General features: G+C 38.0%; 1 protein-coding gene across 4 annotated transcripts in view; it reads left to right on the forward strand.

Annotated features, from left to right (window-relative positions):
- Positions 1-16,129, forward strand: part of CFAP43 (cilia and flagella associated protein 43) — a 95,605-nt gene that overhangs the window by 51,059 nt on the left and 28,417 nt on the right. For 3 of the 4 annotated variants that reach the window (XM_064373896.1, XM_064373898.1, XM_064373899.1), the window contains 8 exons: positions 4,310-4,435; positions 8,011-8,115; positions 9,127-9,243; positions 10,140-10,370; positions 12,232-12,438; positions 14,109-14,198; positions 14,498-14,578; positions 15,376-15,501. In XM_064373896.1, coding sequence (XP_064229966.1) covers positions 4,310-4,435; positions 8,011-8,115; positions 9,127-9,243; positions 10,140-10,370; positions 12,232-12,438; positions 14,109-14,198; positions 14,498-14,578; positions 15,376-15,501 — 1,083 coding nt within the window. The remainder of the gene's footprint in view (positions 1-4,309; positions 4,436-8,010; positions 8,116-9,126; positions 9,244-10,139; positions 10,371-12,231; positions 12,439-14,108; positions 14,199-14,497; positions 14,579-15,375; positions 15,502-16,129) is intronic. The other variant, XM_064373897.1, reaches the window with a different exon arrangement.

A 16,129-nucleotide genomic window follows, 5' to 3' on the forward strand; every position in this document is an offset into this window, starting at 1 on the left:
TCTGTTTCCTACCAGGACCCTAGGTGTTTTCTTCTTTCATGTGCTAGACTTCGATGGGCATTTTAATAGGAAACCTTTCTCTCTCAGTTTTAGAAAATGTTCTTAAATCATTTCCTTGGTCCTTTGTTTTTATTTTCCTGATTAATAATAAGGTTGAGCACCTTTTCATAAATCTAAACACTATTTTATTTCCTCTCCTGTGAATTTCCTGTTTATTTTCTTTGCCTATTTCCTTATTGGGTAATTGGTCATTTTCTTGTTGATTATAACAGTTCATTATTTTTATTTTTTTATTTATATGTATCTAAGATAATTAGAGTTAGCTAGCCTGTGGTAACAAATAAACTCAAAAAAACATAATGGCACAGTGATGAGATGTTTATTTCATTCCCATTTAACCATCCTGGGTGGGTATTCAGCTCAGCAGCTGCTCTGTTCTAAGCAGTCATTCAGAGACCCAGGCTGTTGGAGACCCTGCTGTCTTCAACTCATGGCTTCTAAGGTTGCCTTGCTTGATCTCATCTGAATCAGCTGGAAGGAAAAATAGCATAAAAGTGTGCATGGGACATATCTAAAGGTAGTCCTTATTATTAGGTGGAACTGCACGCAATTGGTGTTTTATGTGACTCCACCTACAAATATTTTCTAGAAAAGTATATGGCTCATCCTACTACAAATACTTTCTGTCTTGTCTTTTAACTTTTATAATGTGCTAAATTTTAAATAATTTTATTATAAAGCAGAATTTTAAAAAAATGGCATGAACCAAGTTATTGATTTTTTTTATAACTTTTGGGTTTTACGTCTGATTTTAAATGGCCTTCGAAAGTCTCACGTATTTCCTTTTAATACTCTTTGACTTCACCTTTAATTTATTTTTTGAATGGTATGACATATGGTTCTAATTTTATGTTTTCAAATAAATAGCCCATTTCCCTGGTCCACTTTATTTAATATACTATCCTTTCTCCGCTGATTTGCAGTGTCTCCTCTGTCAATCCCTGGATATAGGATTGTTTCTGGACTCTCTGTTCTAAGATTGAGTATTGATCTTTTCTTGAGCCAATACCAAGCTATTTTAATTACTATAGCTTTATAACAGTTCTTCTATATTGAGAATAATTTTTCTTTTGCCCTTCTTTTTTTTTTTAAAAAAAAGGCCTTTTTACGTTTGCTTACTTTTCCATTGGAATTTTAAAATCAGCTTGTTAAACTCCATGAAAAACTCTGAGAATATATTGCTTATAGTTTGATTTGGAGAAGAATTTATCTGCCAGCTCTGAACCTTAGTATATATAATATATCAATATATATGATAAAACTTTACTGAAGAATATTTTTTAATTTGAATTAAGATATATACAGACAGTCCTCTACTCACAGTGGTTCGACATATAATTTTTCAACCTTATGATGGTGCAAAAGCAATGCACATTCAGTAGAAACTGTGATTTAAATTTTGAATTTTTGTCTTTTCCCAGAGTAGCAATATGTGGTACCGTACTCTCTCACAATGTTGGGCAGTGTCAGTAAGCCACAGCTCCCAGTCAGCCATGTGATCACGAAGGTAAACAATGAAAACTCTGAATACTATTTTGCCAGCATTTTTTGGATATCGTGTTTTATGTTTTTGCATCCCATCATGTCTACAAATGCCTCTTTTGACATGATATTTTCATCTTATGATGGGTTTGTTGAGACATAACCCCATCATAAGTTGAGGAGCATCTGAATATTTATATATTTATATATTTATTTATTTAGAGACGGGACTTGCTTAGTAACCCAGGCTGGAGTGCAATGGCATGATTGTAGTTCGTTGCAGCCTTGAACTCCTGGCTTCAAGCAATCCTCCTACCTCAGCCTTCCAAGTAACTAGGACTGCAGGCATGCACCACCATGCCCAACTAATTTTTGTATTTTTTTGAAGAGACAGGGTATCCCTATTTTGCCCAGGCTGATCTTGAATTCCTAGCCTTCTGTTTTGGCCTCCCAAACTGCTGGGATTATAGGCATGAGCCACTGCACCAGGCCTGTGTATTTCTTTCTTTTATAATATATACCTTTTCAAGTTATATTTTCATTAAATATATAATACTTATATATGTAAATTATATATTTATATATCTTTATTCAAGTTTTAAGAGATAATTGTCAGTGAAAATTTATAGTTTCTCCAAAAGTGACATCGTGTAAATTTCTTATTAGGTTTATTTTAGGTATCTTATAGTTTATACTGTTTTTGTGAATGGAATATTTTTCTATTACATTGGTGATATGGTTTGGCTGTGTCCCCACCCAAATCTCATATTGAATTATAGCTCCCATAATTCCCATGTGTTGTGTCAGGGACCTGGTGGGAGATAATTGAATCATGGGGTGGGTTTTTCACATGCTATTCTCACTATAGTGAATAAGTCTCAGGAGATCTGATGGTTTTAAAAAGGGGAGTTTCCCTGCACAAGCTCTCTTCTCTTGTCTGCTGCCATGTGAGATGTGCCTTTCTTTTCACCTTCTGCCATGATTATGAGGCTTCCCCAGCTATGTGGAACTCTAAGTGCGTTAAACCTTTCTTTTGTAAATTGCCCAGTCTCAGGTATGTCTTTATTAGTGGCATGAAAATAGACTAATACAATTGGTATATGTTATATATTAATATATATATTACTGGTATATATGAATGCTATTGATTTTTTTTTCTGACCACCTTGTTGAATTCTTTTTAGTTCTACTATTTTTTCACTTGATTATTTTAGATTATCTAGGTAGACTATCATATCTTTTGCAAATAATGTATTTCTCTATTATCAGTCTTTATACTTCATTTTCTTTTCTTGTGATCTTTTTTATGAAATACAGTATTGTGTATCCCTAGTTACTGTAAGATTATACTCTTCTTGCTTAATTAACTTTTTTCTTTTGGGCAACAAGTCTTCTATTTGTTGAATTTATTGTCTCTGTTCAGTGGTCTTGTTGTTCCCCAAATATTTAGTAATTTATTATTATTATTTCATGCTTGTCTTTATAATTGAAACTCCCTGTTATAATTCCATGATACCTGCTCAGTCTGCTTCAGAAGTAGTATAGGAGATCTGACTTTAGCAGATATGCTGTCTGTTCTCAGTGAAAAGAGAAGGGGTGGGTGGTGTTGTGAAGTGTCTTGGCAGCCCATTGTGTGGAGGGGGGTGTTCTCCATTCTTTCTAGCCACTAACAGATTCCTTGGGCCTTGCCCTGTTTCTCCAATCTAAATATTCATTCCAGTTGCTTCTACCTGGAGACAAGCACTCCAGTTACTACTGCTGGCCCTAGGGAACTTTACCAGATGGGGGTACAGGCAGGTTCTACTGTCTGTTTCTGATACAGTACCCCCAGCTAACCAACCTGCCAGGACTCTTAGGTAAACCCTTGTTCCTGTATCTGGTTCCTGTAGCTTCTATCTCTTGTTGAGTGCTGTCCTGAGGGCATTCCGGTCTGTGATGCATCTTCTGATCCATCTGATTTCCATCTTTCAGTTGTTATAGTTTTCATGGTCCTGAAGGATTCTATTTCTTTTTTCCTCTTCATTGTAGTAACAGATTTATCTATTCTATATTTCTTTTCTCTTAACTTTATGTTTTGGGGCAAAAATGAAAAATAGTCAAATTAATTCTCAGTCTATCAGTTTGAAGCTGAAGTCCCATTTTTTCTATCATGTTGTCTGCCTTGTTTTTGTTGATTTGTAAGTGCTCTTCATACATTAAAGACATTAATATTTTGTCATATGTGTTGCAGTGTATCCTTTGCCCCTGAATTTTTTGACATTATGGACTTTTAAAGATAATTTTTATTGTACAGAAGTTTAAATTCATACAAAATTGGAGATAATTGTAACATAATACACCCAATGGCCAATACCATTTCACCGATGCTTCCATCCATTACCACCCCCGATTATTTTGAAGTAAATCCCAGACATCATATCATTTCATCTTTAATTACTTCAGTATGTATCTCTAAGTGATACTCTTAAAACACATAACCATTATGCTGTTAGTATACCTCAAACTAACAACAGTGCTTTAATATCATTGAATGAAATGATGAGCTTATATATTTTTGTAGTTTTTCTTATTAGATTAATGAGTTTTTAAGGATGAACCTTAAAACTTCAGTAACCACAATAAGCCTATAATCTAATTCTTTACTTAGTAGTACATTTAGGTAAGTAGAACATGTATTTTTTATTGATTGTTGCCTAAAATAAACTAAGAAAAGTATCTCGTTACAGTTTAATTCTTTGTCACTACCCTTTTTTATTTCAACATTTAGATTCTGAATATGATGGAAGAAAATGACAAACTAGAAAATATTGCAAAGTTAGACCAACAGGAATTTGGCCTGGATCTTGAGGCACTGGAAAGGCTTCATGATGAAAGTCAGGAAGAAGTGGCAAAGGTATGAAAAAGTATAATTTAAGCACCATAAAGTTATGATGAAAGAAGTAAAAAGATAATAGAAAAGGGAACTCTTTTATAATAATGTGAATATGACAAAACTTTTTCCAGTATAATGTGAATAAAGCAAACATAGTGCATATGAGTGTAATGAGTCAGAGGACCTTTGAATTTGTGGGTTAGAAGCAGGAAGAACATCTAGGCCAGCCAGACATCTGATGTTTGCTTCTCCTTCATGACATTTCTGCCAACCATATGATTGAACATTTTTGGAAGTCTTCTCAGCCACCTCATGCCAACTTTGGACACTTCTGGCTTAGTAAGTCCTTTCTTAATTAGAGTTGAAATCTTTCTTCTTATACTCACTGATCCTTCTACTCTGTGAGCACTTCCTACTCTACAGCCCCTCTGAGAGTGGTAGAGGATTAGCAATTTCCTTGTTCCCTGTGGATCTTCTTCTGTCTGGGCTAATTATCCCAGCTCCTGTGACCATCATATATTATGGTTTCAATAGCCTCATCATCATCATGCTGTTTTCCTCTGGATTAATTATATTTGCATATGGTACCCACAGAAAAATTCCAATTATTTTATGTCCAGTTTAGAGAAAAGTATAAACTGAAACTTCCATTCATATTATACTTCTATTAATTCAGCCTTTGTGTTATTTTGTGACAGACACATCAGATTGTTTGCTCATATGGATTTTATTTTAAATAAAAGCCCTAAGTGTGTTTTACACAGGCTATTCTGAAGCTACCTCTTTCTCAACCTGCTAGTGCAGTTTAATTTTTTGAATGTGCAAATATAAAAACACAGGAGAATGAAAGAGCTGAATTCAAGGACGGTTGTGGTGGATTATAATAGGTTAAACAACTACACCAAGAAGAGGCTGGTTATTTGACTGATGTCTCTAGGAGGGAGGTTTCCACTGTGTGCCCCAGGACTTGGTCCTGATAAACATGTTTATTAATGACTTGGGTGAAGATACAGAAATAAAGAGGATTTGTCAAATTAGTGAATGACATGAGACTGAGAAGATGAGGAAATGTAGTGGATAACATAATTTGGACAAGAGTACCTCAACAGACTGACTTAGTACAATAAAATTTACCTGGGATAATCATTCATTCTGCAACATTTATTAATGTGCCAGACACATTAATCTAGATGCTGGGAATACAATATAGAAGACAGACACATATCTGCTGTCATGGGGCTAATGTAGTGAGGAAGACTGGCCATAAACAAGTCTCTACATAGTATATGATGGAAACAAACTGGATGCTGTGGTAAATGTGGGAGATCTACTTTTGTGGTCAAAGAAAACCACTTCAAGGGGCTGATATTTCAGTCGAGAACTAAAGGAAGAGAGAGAGCTGGCTGTGCAAAGATCTGGGGGAAGAGAATGTCAAGCACTGGGAGCAGCAAGAGCAAAGGCCCACAGGCAGAAATGGCTTGAAGTATTCCAGGAACAGCACGGCCAGAAAGGCAGAAGCATGGCGGATAGGAGAGAGCCTTGTGGAATGAGATGGAGGAGATAGGCAGAGGCTAGCCCCTGAAGACCTTGTATGTTGTGGTAAAGACTTTGGCTTTTTTATTCAATGTGCAAAAGGAAGCTATGGAAAAAAATCCCATTTTCTTAGCACAACAAGTAGGCACCAATGTAGGAGCTTTTTGAATGTTATTTATTTTGATCATTACAATCCAAAAAGGCAGGTGACAGTTTGCCCCACTTGAAAAAAACTGAGGTTTAGATAGAGGCTTAGAGAGCTAGAGTCACATGGCTAAGATCAGAGCCAGGAAGATCCTGGCTGCTGCCACCAGGCCACAGGCTCTTCCTCCTTGGCTCTGGCTTGGCTCAGGCTCAGAATGCCCCCTGGTATTCTGCATCAGGTTCTCCCAGCCCACTCGTCTTGACCACTCAGCAATGCATGTGGATTTGATGCCTGCCCCCTTCCTCACCGTTGCTTCTCTCTCCAGGCTGTATATGACTACTTGACACAGTGAACCTGCTCCCCTGGCCCACTGAACTATTTACCATTGCCAAACTCATCCTATTCACTCCACCACCACCCTGTGCCTCTGCCCCAAATGCCCCTCCTTGCCATTTACCAAATTCATCCTCATCCCTCAAGAGTTCTCCTTGATCCTCTGAGGCAGGATTTGGTGCAGAGAAAGGCCCTCTACATACTAGTTTCCCTCATATTATTTATTTTTTTTCTTGAGCTCTGTGCCTTTGAAGAGATGTTAACACCAGATTGGGTACAATAGTGGTCCAGGAGAGAACAACGTTAGCAGATGACACCATAAACTCAGCTGTTTAGGAGCTTTCAGCATGTTTAGGAGCAGAATACTAGTCCTTGGGAGGAGTTAGTGGCACCTGCCAGTCAGGGATGTGAATGAGAGACTAGGCTACTACCCTGCCCTGGCCAGGATCTCAACAATAGGAAAAAGACCAAAGCCCAATCGTGACAACTCAGACACAGTACTAGGGACTGAGTTTGGAAGAGTTGATCGAACAGCCTCAGCAGTGGGCAGAGGAGGGCTGAGTGGGCTTGGAATCAGGCAGGTTCTGACAACTGATATGCCAAGCTGGCTGTCTATTTAGGAAGAAATAATTTAAAACTGTTTTAGCTATTAGCTCGCTGGATCAGAATAAAAAAGAAATGAATTGCAAATTAAAGTCGTTTAATCAGACAATAAATAAAATAAATAGAAATTTACAAGAAGTACTAAAAAAGACATTTTCAATCTGGGAGACATTATTCTTAGCTAGTTTGCTAATAATTCTGCCAACAAAATGAAGTGCACAAAGGTCCTGAAGAGGATCCTAAGGACTAAAGATTGTTAGGTCTCACTTTCACACCAGGCCTTTCAGCAAACTCTGTTAAAATAGGAATACTTAATTATTTAAGTAATAAGCAATGGGATTACTTAAGCAAGTAAAACTAACTGAAGTAACATGTTTTAAGTGGAAAAATGCAAATTGTATGATCTCCAAGAGTAGTAAGTAGAGGGTTCTTTTTATTGTGGACATAAATAATAGAAGAATTAAGTACAGTAAAGACTCCCAGACAGAGGTCACAAACTGGCACTTCAAATGTGTGTTGGTGAGATTTAAGCCAACGTTTAGATATCCAGCAGTTTCACATAAAAATATGAATTCCAATCCTCTCTAATAAAACAGGAAGACTTCGCTCAGTGGTTTTGCTTCCCTGCTGTTCCAACCAGCGGAGTTTGTACACATTGGCCATGCAGCTCACCACCACAGTGCATCCATCCTCACACCCCACTTCACTCATGTGTGTGACTGACCAACCTTAGAGGTACTGTATGTCCTCAAGGAAGGGAAATCAAGCCTACAGACAAACTTCAGGAGACATTCTTAAAGGCAGAGATGTGTTTCCCAGAAGTACATCTCAGTGCAGGGTGGCTCAAAGTGTTGGAAAAAGACAACCAAACTCTACCACTGAAGGTGCAGCTAATGAATACTTAGTGAACTTAGAGTAGAGATTATTGTTTCTGAGGCCACACTTTGATTTTTATCTTTTCCCTTTATCTGTGTTCTTCAAGATGAAAAAGGATGTAGAGATGCATAACCTAGCCAAGAACTATTTGGCTGAACTTATCAAAGAAGAATGTTGGAATTCAATGGCTGTAAAAGGTCGTGCTCTTAAGGTAACAGAATCCTAGGTACAAAACCTGATGAGATTTGTCATCGAAAGCTCAGGAAAGTTTTACAAATAAATTTAAGAAAATTCATAGCTTAGCAAAGCACTGAGAGCATGGCTTGCCCCTTCCTATACTGAATTTCACCTGGATGTGTCCCGGTCTCTTGGTTTCTTCCCTCTGTGCTCAGTCCCCATGTGCTTCCCAGCCAGCATTTCTGGAGATCTGTCTTAGTATTTCTTTCCTCCTTTCCTCTCAGATATCCCCTGCATCTGGGTCTTACTAGCCATCTGCTCACTCACATTTTACACATATTGAAAGGTAGACAAAATCTGGTTCATGTTTCGCCTGTGCCTGCCTTCATATTTTCTAAGGAGCTGTTTTTCACTGAGATTCTCCCCGATACAATTTCTCTCTTTGTACAGGATGACCAAAAGTCTCAGGTAATGTCTGTGATCCCAGAGTAACCATTTTCAGCACCCTTTTCACTTTTAAATATGCTCCCAGTACAGACAATGAAGTATACAGCCACCCTACATTTTATGTAATCAAGTATTGCTCTAAAACAGCATTCTCATGAGTCATATATTTTAGGCTGGATCATTCCTTGTTGTGGGAGCTGTTCTATGCACTGTAAGATGTTTAGCAACACCCCTAGCCTCTATCTGGAGACAATAGCATTGTTCACCTCCAGTAATGACAATAAAAAAATGTTGCCAGACATTGGCAAATGTCTTGGGGGAAAATGACAGAGAGGGAAGGAGTGGGTAAAAATGCTCCTAGTTGAGAACTACTGACCTAGAAATAAATCCTTCACAAAAGCCCAGTATTTTATATAATATACCAATACTTAGGGAATACATTGTTTTTTTTTTTTTAATGTTTTCATTGCCAATTTTACACATGCATGATAACCTATGGGTTAATTTTAATTACAGAAAACATCCCTTGCTTAACACCAGATACACACAATTATACTACAAATGGATTTATTTCATCTTGTGTTTTTTTTTCTCCAAGTGTTTTCATATCCCCTGTGTGGTTGAAAACTTCCCAATGAAAGCACGCACAGCTGAAGAGCTGAAAGAATTGGAAAGAGTTTTACAGCAAAAGAAGACTGAAGCAGAGTGTCTAAAAGTACAATTTTAAATATATATGTATTTATATAAGTGATGTGCTTTATTTTAGAGTCTCCTTTGTTCAGATTTGAGTTGGGATATAATTTAAGTTTAGGTATTATATGTATTTATATTTTTATTTCTTGTTAATTTATAGAATATATTCTAATGAATATAGGGAGCCTATATCCCCAAAATAAATCAAAGAGCCTGTATCCTACACAATACTGGCTAGCCCTCAAATATAAGGATATACCTTTAAAAACTGAGATTTGGGATTTTGCTCTTATCCGCACAGAGGTTGTCTTCATGCACACATATCCTTTTTTATCTTCCCTTGTCACTAGGGATTGTGTTTTAAGATAACTGATCAAGAATGAAGTAGAATTTGTTTTGACAGAATTATGGTTTTCCTAAATCCCAACTTTTTAAGCTATAATCTCTGCCAAACCACTAAAAAAACACTGCCCTTCAGTGTAGTTTTGTTTTGGCTAGAACTTTGCACTGACTCTTTTTCTGAAACAAAATGGAAGCATGCTTAATTCTTCTTAAACTTCACCCACCGGTCCTTTGTGAACAAGTTTCTTTGTAAATATAAAGAGAAGATATATTTCTTAAGTACCAAGAAAGACTCAAAATAGTTACAAGCAGGTGTCATACTGACAGAAAGATATGAATATTACACATCATCAAGGACAATTTTTATTCCTTTGATTTATCCATCGTTTATCAGTTTCTGAAGCTTTAATCTCTTCTGCAGCAGTTTTGGAATCTGTTCATCACTTTGAATTCAGTTGTTGGCAAGACAATTTAGCAAATTAAAATGATTGTTGACATAATTAAGTTGTCACAAAAATTCCCTTTAGAGGATTCTTATTATTGCATAACTTCTGTGTCATCTTTTTCTACATTTAGCTACGGAAGGAAATTGTAGAGGCTCAGTCTGGAGTTACATTGGTTAAAAAGTGTCATGAAGAGGATGATGAAGAAGAGGAAGAGGAAGACAAGAAAGTAGAATGTAGCAACTTGCCCAATTACCTGCTTGGTAGTCTGAGTACTGATTTTGGGGTAGACACCTCTTTTTTGTCAAGCCAATTGGAACTTCATTCCAGAGAAGAGAAAATCAACCAAATTATATTACTGAAAGTGGGTGAATTTTCATTTTATTCTCAAAATCTCTAGAAACTCTACATCAGGTGGTTTTCAACGGTTCACATTGAAAACTAATGCCAATCAAATGATTTAAAAATACATACAGGAGGCAGGCATGGTGGTTCACACTTGTAATCCCAATACTTTGGGAGGCCGAGGCAGGCAGATCATGAAGTCAAGAGACCAAGACCATCCAGCTAACGTGGTGAAACCCCATCTCTACTAAAAATACAAAACTTAGCTGGGCATGGTGGCACATGCCTGTAGTCCTAGGTACTCGGAGGCTGAGCCAGGAAAATCTCTTGAACCAGGGAGTTGGAGGTTGCAGTGAGCTGAGATGGTGCCAATGCACTCTAGCCCGGCAACAGAGTGAAACTCCATCTCAATAAATAAATAAATATATAAATAAAAATAAAAATAAATAGAGGAATATACAGATACTTTCCAAGTCCCGTAGCCATATCTTGTGTACAAGAGTTGCATTCAACCATTTGGACTAGGTTACGGTGATACCAAGTTTTCTAAAGAACATCCCACAACAGCTGACACCACAAACCATTCTTCTGCTTTGATCTTCAGTAAGCTGAAAGAGAAAAGAAAACACTTGAATTCCATTTTCTCAGTAAACCCAAATGTCAATTAGGATCTCCTTGTAAGATCAAGATGTGATTGCTTATCTATCTGCTTAACCTGGGAAAGACAATTTCCTCTAAGATTTCTGTAAATTTGGGGGTTCAAGGATAAGATGTGGGGTCCCTCTGACGCTAAGCTCCTACTCCTTAACTTTCTCCCAGTCTCAGAATACATCTGTACATGTAAAAGCCCTGACTGAAGGTCTTTGAAAATCCGATGACTGAGATTGTGCCAATGAAGATAGTTTGAAATTTAATGCTGGCAATCCCTGTTCCTGAAAGCCCTTCAGCCATGTCTGCAATTTGATTTCTAGTCTCCTGCCATGTGCTCAGCTCTCTCTTCCTATCCTTTTCTTTTTCTCCTCTTGTCCCTGAAATTTCTGTTCATTTATGCTCAGAGCTATTTAGTTACCTCATTTGTTGCTCAGCTTCTGCCTTGAGGGCCTCACCTTCTTGGTGCTTTATTAAGGTGTTTTCCTACAAGAAGGTAATTTCAGCCCAGGAGAAATTCTCGTACTAGCTGTTAAGATCATTTTTTCACCCTGCTTTAATGGTTTCATCTTCAGTAGGATAGACATATAGACTAAACTCCCATGGCAACATAAAGGCCACTTTGGGTTGACCCATCAGCAGGAGTGGGAGCAATCTAGTTGGTCCCACTGGCACCTTAGGAATTGGTCTCTCCAGCTGGCTAGCGCACGTTTCTTTCCTACTTGAGAATGACATGTCCTTATAGAGGAAGAGCATTGTGTGTGGTGATGATTCTCTGGCAGGTTCTGTAAATACCTTCTAAAAGCCATCTCTTCTTTTCCATATCTACCCCAATCCAGGTTCCAAAGAAAAGACATGTGCCAACTTAAATCCTGTATATTGCTTTTTAAATATTTTATAGTAGATTTTGTACAAAAGTAGAGAGAATAGCCCAATGAGCTTCTAAGTACCCATCACCCACTTCAGCATTTGTCAACCTGCACATGGAGTTACAATTTATATTTCAGGAAGTAGATTATGGTCTAACAGTTACGTGTTTGTCTTAATGCTACCCATACTTGGATGCCACTGTGGATTATTGAGCCAAGGAATTAATATAAGTAGTATTCTGAAAGACTCATTTTACATTCTTAAAAGATAATTCATGGAATGATTTTGGAGGGAAAGTATAATTGCGGGATCAATGAAGATATAATATGTGATGTGTTTTCAGTAACATGTTAATATTTCAGGATATCATTTACAAAGTAAAAACTGCTTTCAATAATGAGTTTGATGCTGCATATAAACAAAAAGAGTTTGAAATTGCACGCGTGAAGGAAAGAAATGTTCGAGTTCGAGAAATTATTTTAGATCTGGAATTGGAAGAAGCAGTCTGGCAACCAGAATTTGAAGACTGTGAGAAGCCAGAGAGAACGCTTGTTGTGCGAGATGAGGAGGTACTGGCTAGCTGTGTTCTCCCTTCCCTTCTTTCTCAGGAGATATTTCCCAGCTCCTATCTGTTTACCTTGCCTCTATGGGAAACGATTGTATTGGGTAGCACTCTCAGTTGCAGATAAAAGAAACAGGCGATGTAGCCTCAGCAATAATGAGAATTTATTTTACGAATCCCATGGAGTCCAGGGAAGATTTGGACACTGAGCCCAGGAAGAAGCAGAAACCAAAGACTAGAGCCTCGTGGGAGGTCCAGAAGCCCTCTTTCTTCATCTCTTAGTTCACATTACCCTGCATTTCTACTTCTTCTAGCAATTTCTGCTTTGTCTCTTCTCCACACAAGAAAGCAGCTGGTCTGAATTAGAATCTCTTAGTCCCAGTTCCCATTTCATTTGGGAAGGGGTTCCATGGCCCAGCTTGGGTCCAGTGCCTATACTCAGAGTGGTTGGGTCACGTTGCAGGAATGAGGCCAGTGGAGCTCCAGTAATGATCTAGGTCATTTGGGCAGTGTGAATCCCAGAGAAAGGGGCTCTCCAAACAGCCTTCTTTAAAGGTTTTGGCATAGATCCAGTTAAAAATAAATGCCTAAAGAAAACAATTATGACAATATTTTATTTTTAAAAAGTAAAAAAAAAAAAAAAATGCTAGAGAATACCCAAAGAAAAACCTTTTCTCACATAAAACCAACTTGACTCCTGGGGGCAAAAGATAGTTGTGGTGTTTAGAAGTAATAGCAAATATTTTTACAGTCTGCTGGATGCTGGCTGAGCACCATTCTAGGTGCCCTAGGTGGATGGAAACGAATTTATCATTGTAAGTCCTTATAAGGTAGGCACTGATATTGCTTCCATTTTATAGATGAGGAAAGTGAGACACAGAGAGTTTGAGTAGTTTGACCACAGTTATGTCATTGTTGGGGGTTTGGACCCAAACCATCATGCTTTAGAGTTCATCCTTTTAGCCTGGACACTCTGCTGTACTTGTTTAAGCAAGTTTTTCCTGAACCAGACTTTCACTATGTGACCTAAAACTCTGAAGCAAGATGACAGCAAGAACCTCATTCTGCTGTTCTCTATAGAGCCCTGCTTGGGGCAGTCACTTTTTACCTACTTCTTCTTGGGCTCTAATCCATCCTACATTTAGGAGAGTGATCTTGCTGCAAGCCAAACTTACTATGTCTCTCTTCCGTCTCGCCCCTTGCAGTGGTTGCTCACTTCATTTAGGATAAAGCCCACAAGCCTCCTCCTAACTGCCCACCCCTACCCCCTTTCTTGCCCAACTGCTCTCCCACCTGGCTCCATTCTGGTCACAATTTTATTCTCACAGTCCCTTGAATGCCCCAAGCTCTCGACCTCTTTGGACCCCCATCCTTCAGGCTTTGGCTTAGATGGCCCTTCTTTGAGCCCCCCATCCCTCCCCTCCTTAATCTCTCAGGTCCCCTGTTATAATCTTTTTAGTGGTGGACACATACTTTGAGAGTTAATACAGAAGTAAAGATCTATTTTTCCCTCCCTCTCATTTTAGACCTCATATTCATTCCAAAATAGAAAATTGGGTGCAAAGTCTGCAGAGCCACTTTAATCCCCTTAGTATCTTCTAGCCTCTAGTACGTGGAAGGAAAGTTGAGTTTAAATTTTATAAGAATAATAGCAGGAAATGACATTTTCTCTTTCAGATTACGACCAACAAACATGTTAAGCCATGGCACAAAGCCAAAGCAGAATTGATCACGAATCGTGAAACGGAGCACTGGCTTCTGATACAGGCATGCAGCTTCACTTACACAGGACCTAAGGCCCTCTTTGCTTTAGGGATACTGTTTTCTAGTTTGGTTTAATAGTCTTTTACCTGTATGCTCTCATAGAAACCCATCAACCTATTTGTCACAGTCAGAGGTCACTTGAATCTCAATTGACCTCCTTCCCTTCTCTCCTCCAGGCACTGTCTACCTTCCCCAGTCCCAAATGCAGTCATTCTAATGTTGGGGGGAAAGCTGCCTCTGGAGCCACCCAGAGTGTCAGGTCTCTGTCTCAGCATTCCTCTTTGATTCTGCCTCCTTCCCAGGGCACCAACACAAGACTCCAAGCTCTGATGGACATGATGGGAGGAGTTCTGGAAGTCAAGAAGGAAGACATTTTGAGAATGGTGATATTTCTGTTCATCCTTGTGGATGGTGGAATGGGGTGGAAAGAGCTACTTAAATTTTACCATTTTTGTCCTAGGTAAACCTGGGTTTTAGAAGTTCTACAGCAACAAATATTCTACAACTTCCAAAGTACCTCATAAACATACCACACTAGGGTCTGGCATGGTGGCTTATGCCTGTAATCCCAGCACTTGAGGAAGCTACGTGAGGAGGCCAGAAGTTCAAGGCAGGAGGCCAGGAGTTCAAGGCTACAGTGAGCTGTGATCATACCACTGCACTCCAGCCTGGGAGACAGAACAAGACCCTATCTCAGAAAACCAAAACCGTACCACATTAGGCAGATAATAAATTTCAAACTGCAGGTTTACCTTCCAATCTGACAAGACACAAACAAATCAACAAAAATAAGTAACTATAGTGGTTTTGGTCTCTACTGAAGGCAGGAATACTGTTTCATCAGTAATACTTCAGATAAACCAGAAAACATTTTTTTTGATACCTGACATAGTTGTTCCTGGATCTCAGGGGTACTTATAGTTATAAAAACACCAAAACACCCCTCTGAGTTCATCACCTAAGAGTCTAGGTATATCCCACCCTGCTCACCTTCACCTAAGTCACAGAAGAACTGTTGTAACATTTTAAAATATCTTTTCCCCAAGGTGTCAGGTCATTGTCCTTGCCAATGTGAAGGACTATATCCTTTTAAAGGGCTTTTTAAAAAAAACTCTGAGCTTTTACTGTACTACTACATTTATGTTTGAGCTGAAATATGTGCTTTTCTTCATATCTTCAGGTGATTCCTCAACCTGCTTTCATGGCAAAACCTGATGCTGTGTGGACTGAAGAAGAAAGAAAACAATTCAAAGATTATGAGAAAAAAGTAAAGGAGTTAAATGAAGAAAGAGATAAGTATAGAAAGGTCAGAAGAGCAAAGAATTAATATAACCTACCGTATCCAGAGTGCTGTTTAAATATCTTTTCAAATGTTTTCTATTTTCTCAATATCTTTAATAGCTTAAGGATAGTGTTTTAGCTTAAGTTCTCAAGAATAGTTAGAGAAGTAGGTGGAGATATATTTAAGGAGTTAAAACAATTTTAAAGCAAAGAAACATATAGCAATAGTTTTTTTTAAAGCTTTTACTGATTTCAACATTTCCCATGTCATTACAATTCATTTCTTCATTCATTCTACAGGTGTTCAATGAACACTTATTACATGTTCAAGTCACTACAAGGTATTGCTCTGTGTTGTGTACATTTATTTCAATTCAGTAATACTTTTGCTTGATTTGTTCACCATTTCAAGAAAAGGGTTTGAAGAACGAATGGCACAATCAATGCAGTATCTTATTTACAACTCTAATTCAAAGTTTTTACAGTGCAGTTCTTCTACTTTTATCTCCGTCCATCAGAAGGAAACACTGTCACATTAAAATTACCTACAATTACAGTAGAGATATAAAAGATGATCGTGTGCAGCCAAGTAGATAATATTTATTCTTCTGTGAAGGAAGTAAAGTCATACCATCATTCAAGGTAGGACAGCT

Source organism: Aotus nancymaae, unplaced genomic scaffold (assembly GCF_030222135.1).
Source record: "Aotus nancymaae isolate 86718 unplaced genomic scaffold, 86718_ANA_hifiasm-v0.15.2.pri h1tg000010l, whole genome shotgun sequence".
NCBI classification, from domain to species: Eukaryota; Metazoa; Chordata; class Mammalia; order Primates; family Aotidae; genus Aotus; species Aotus nancymaae.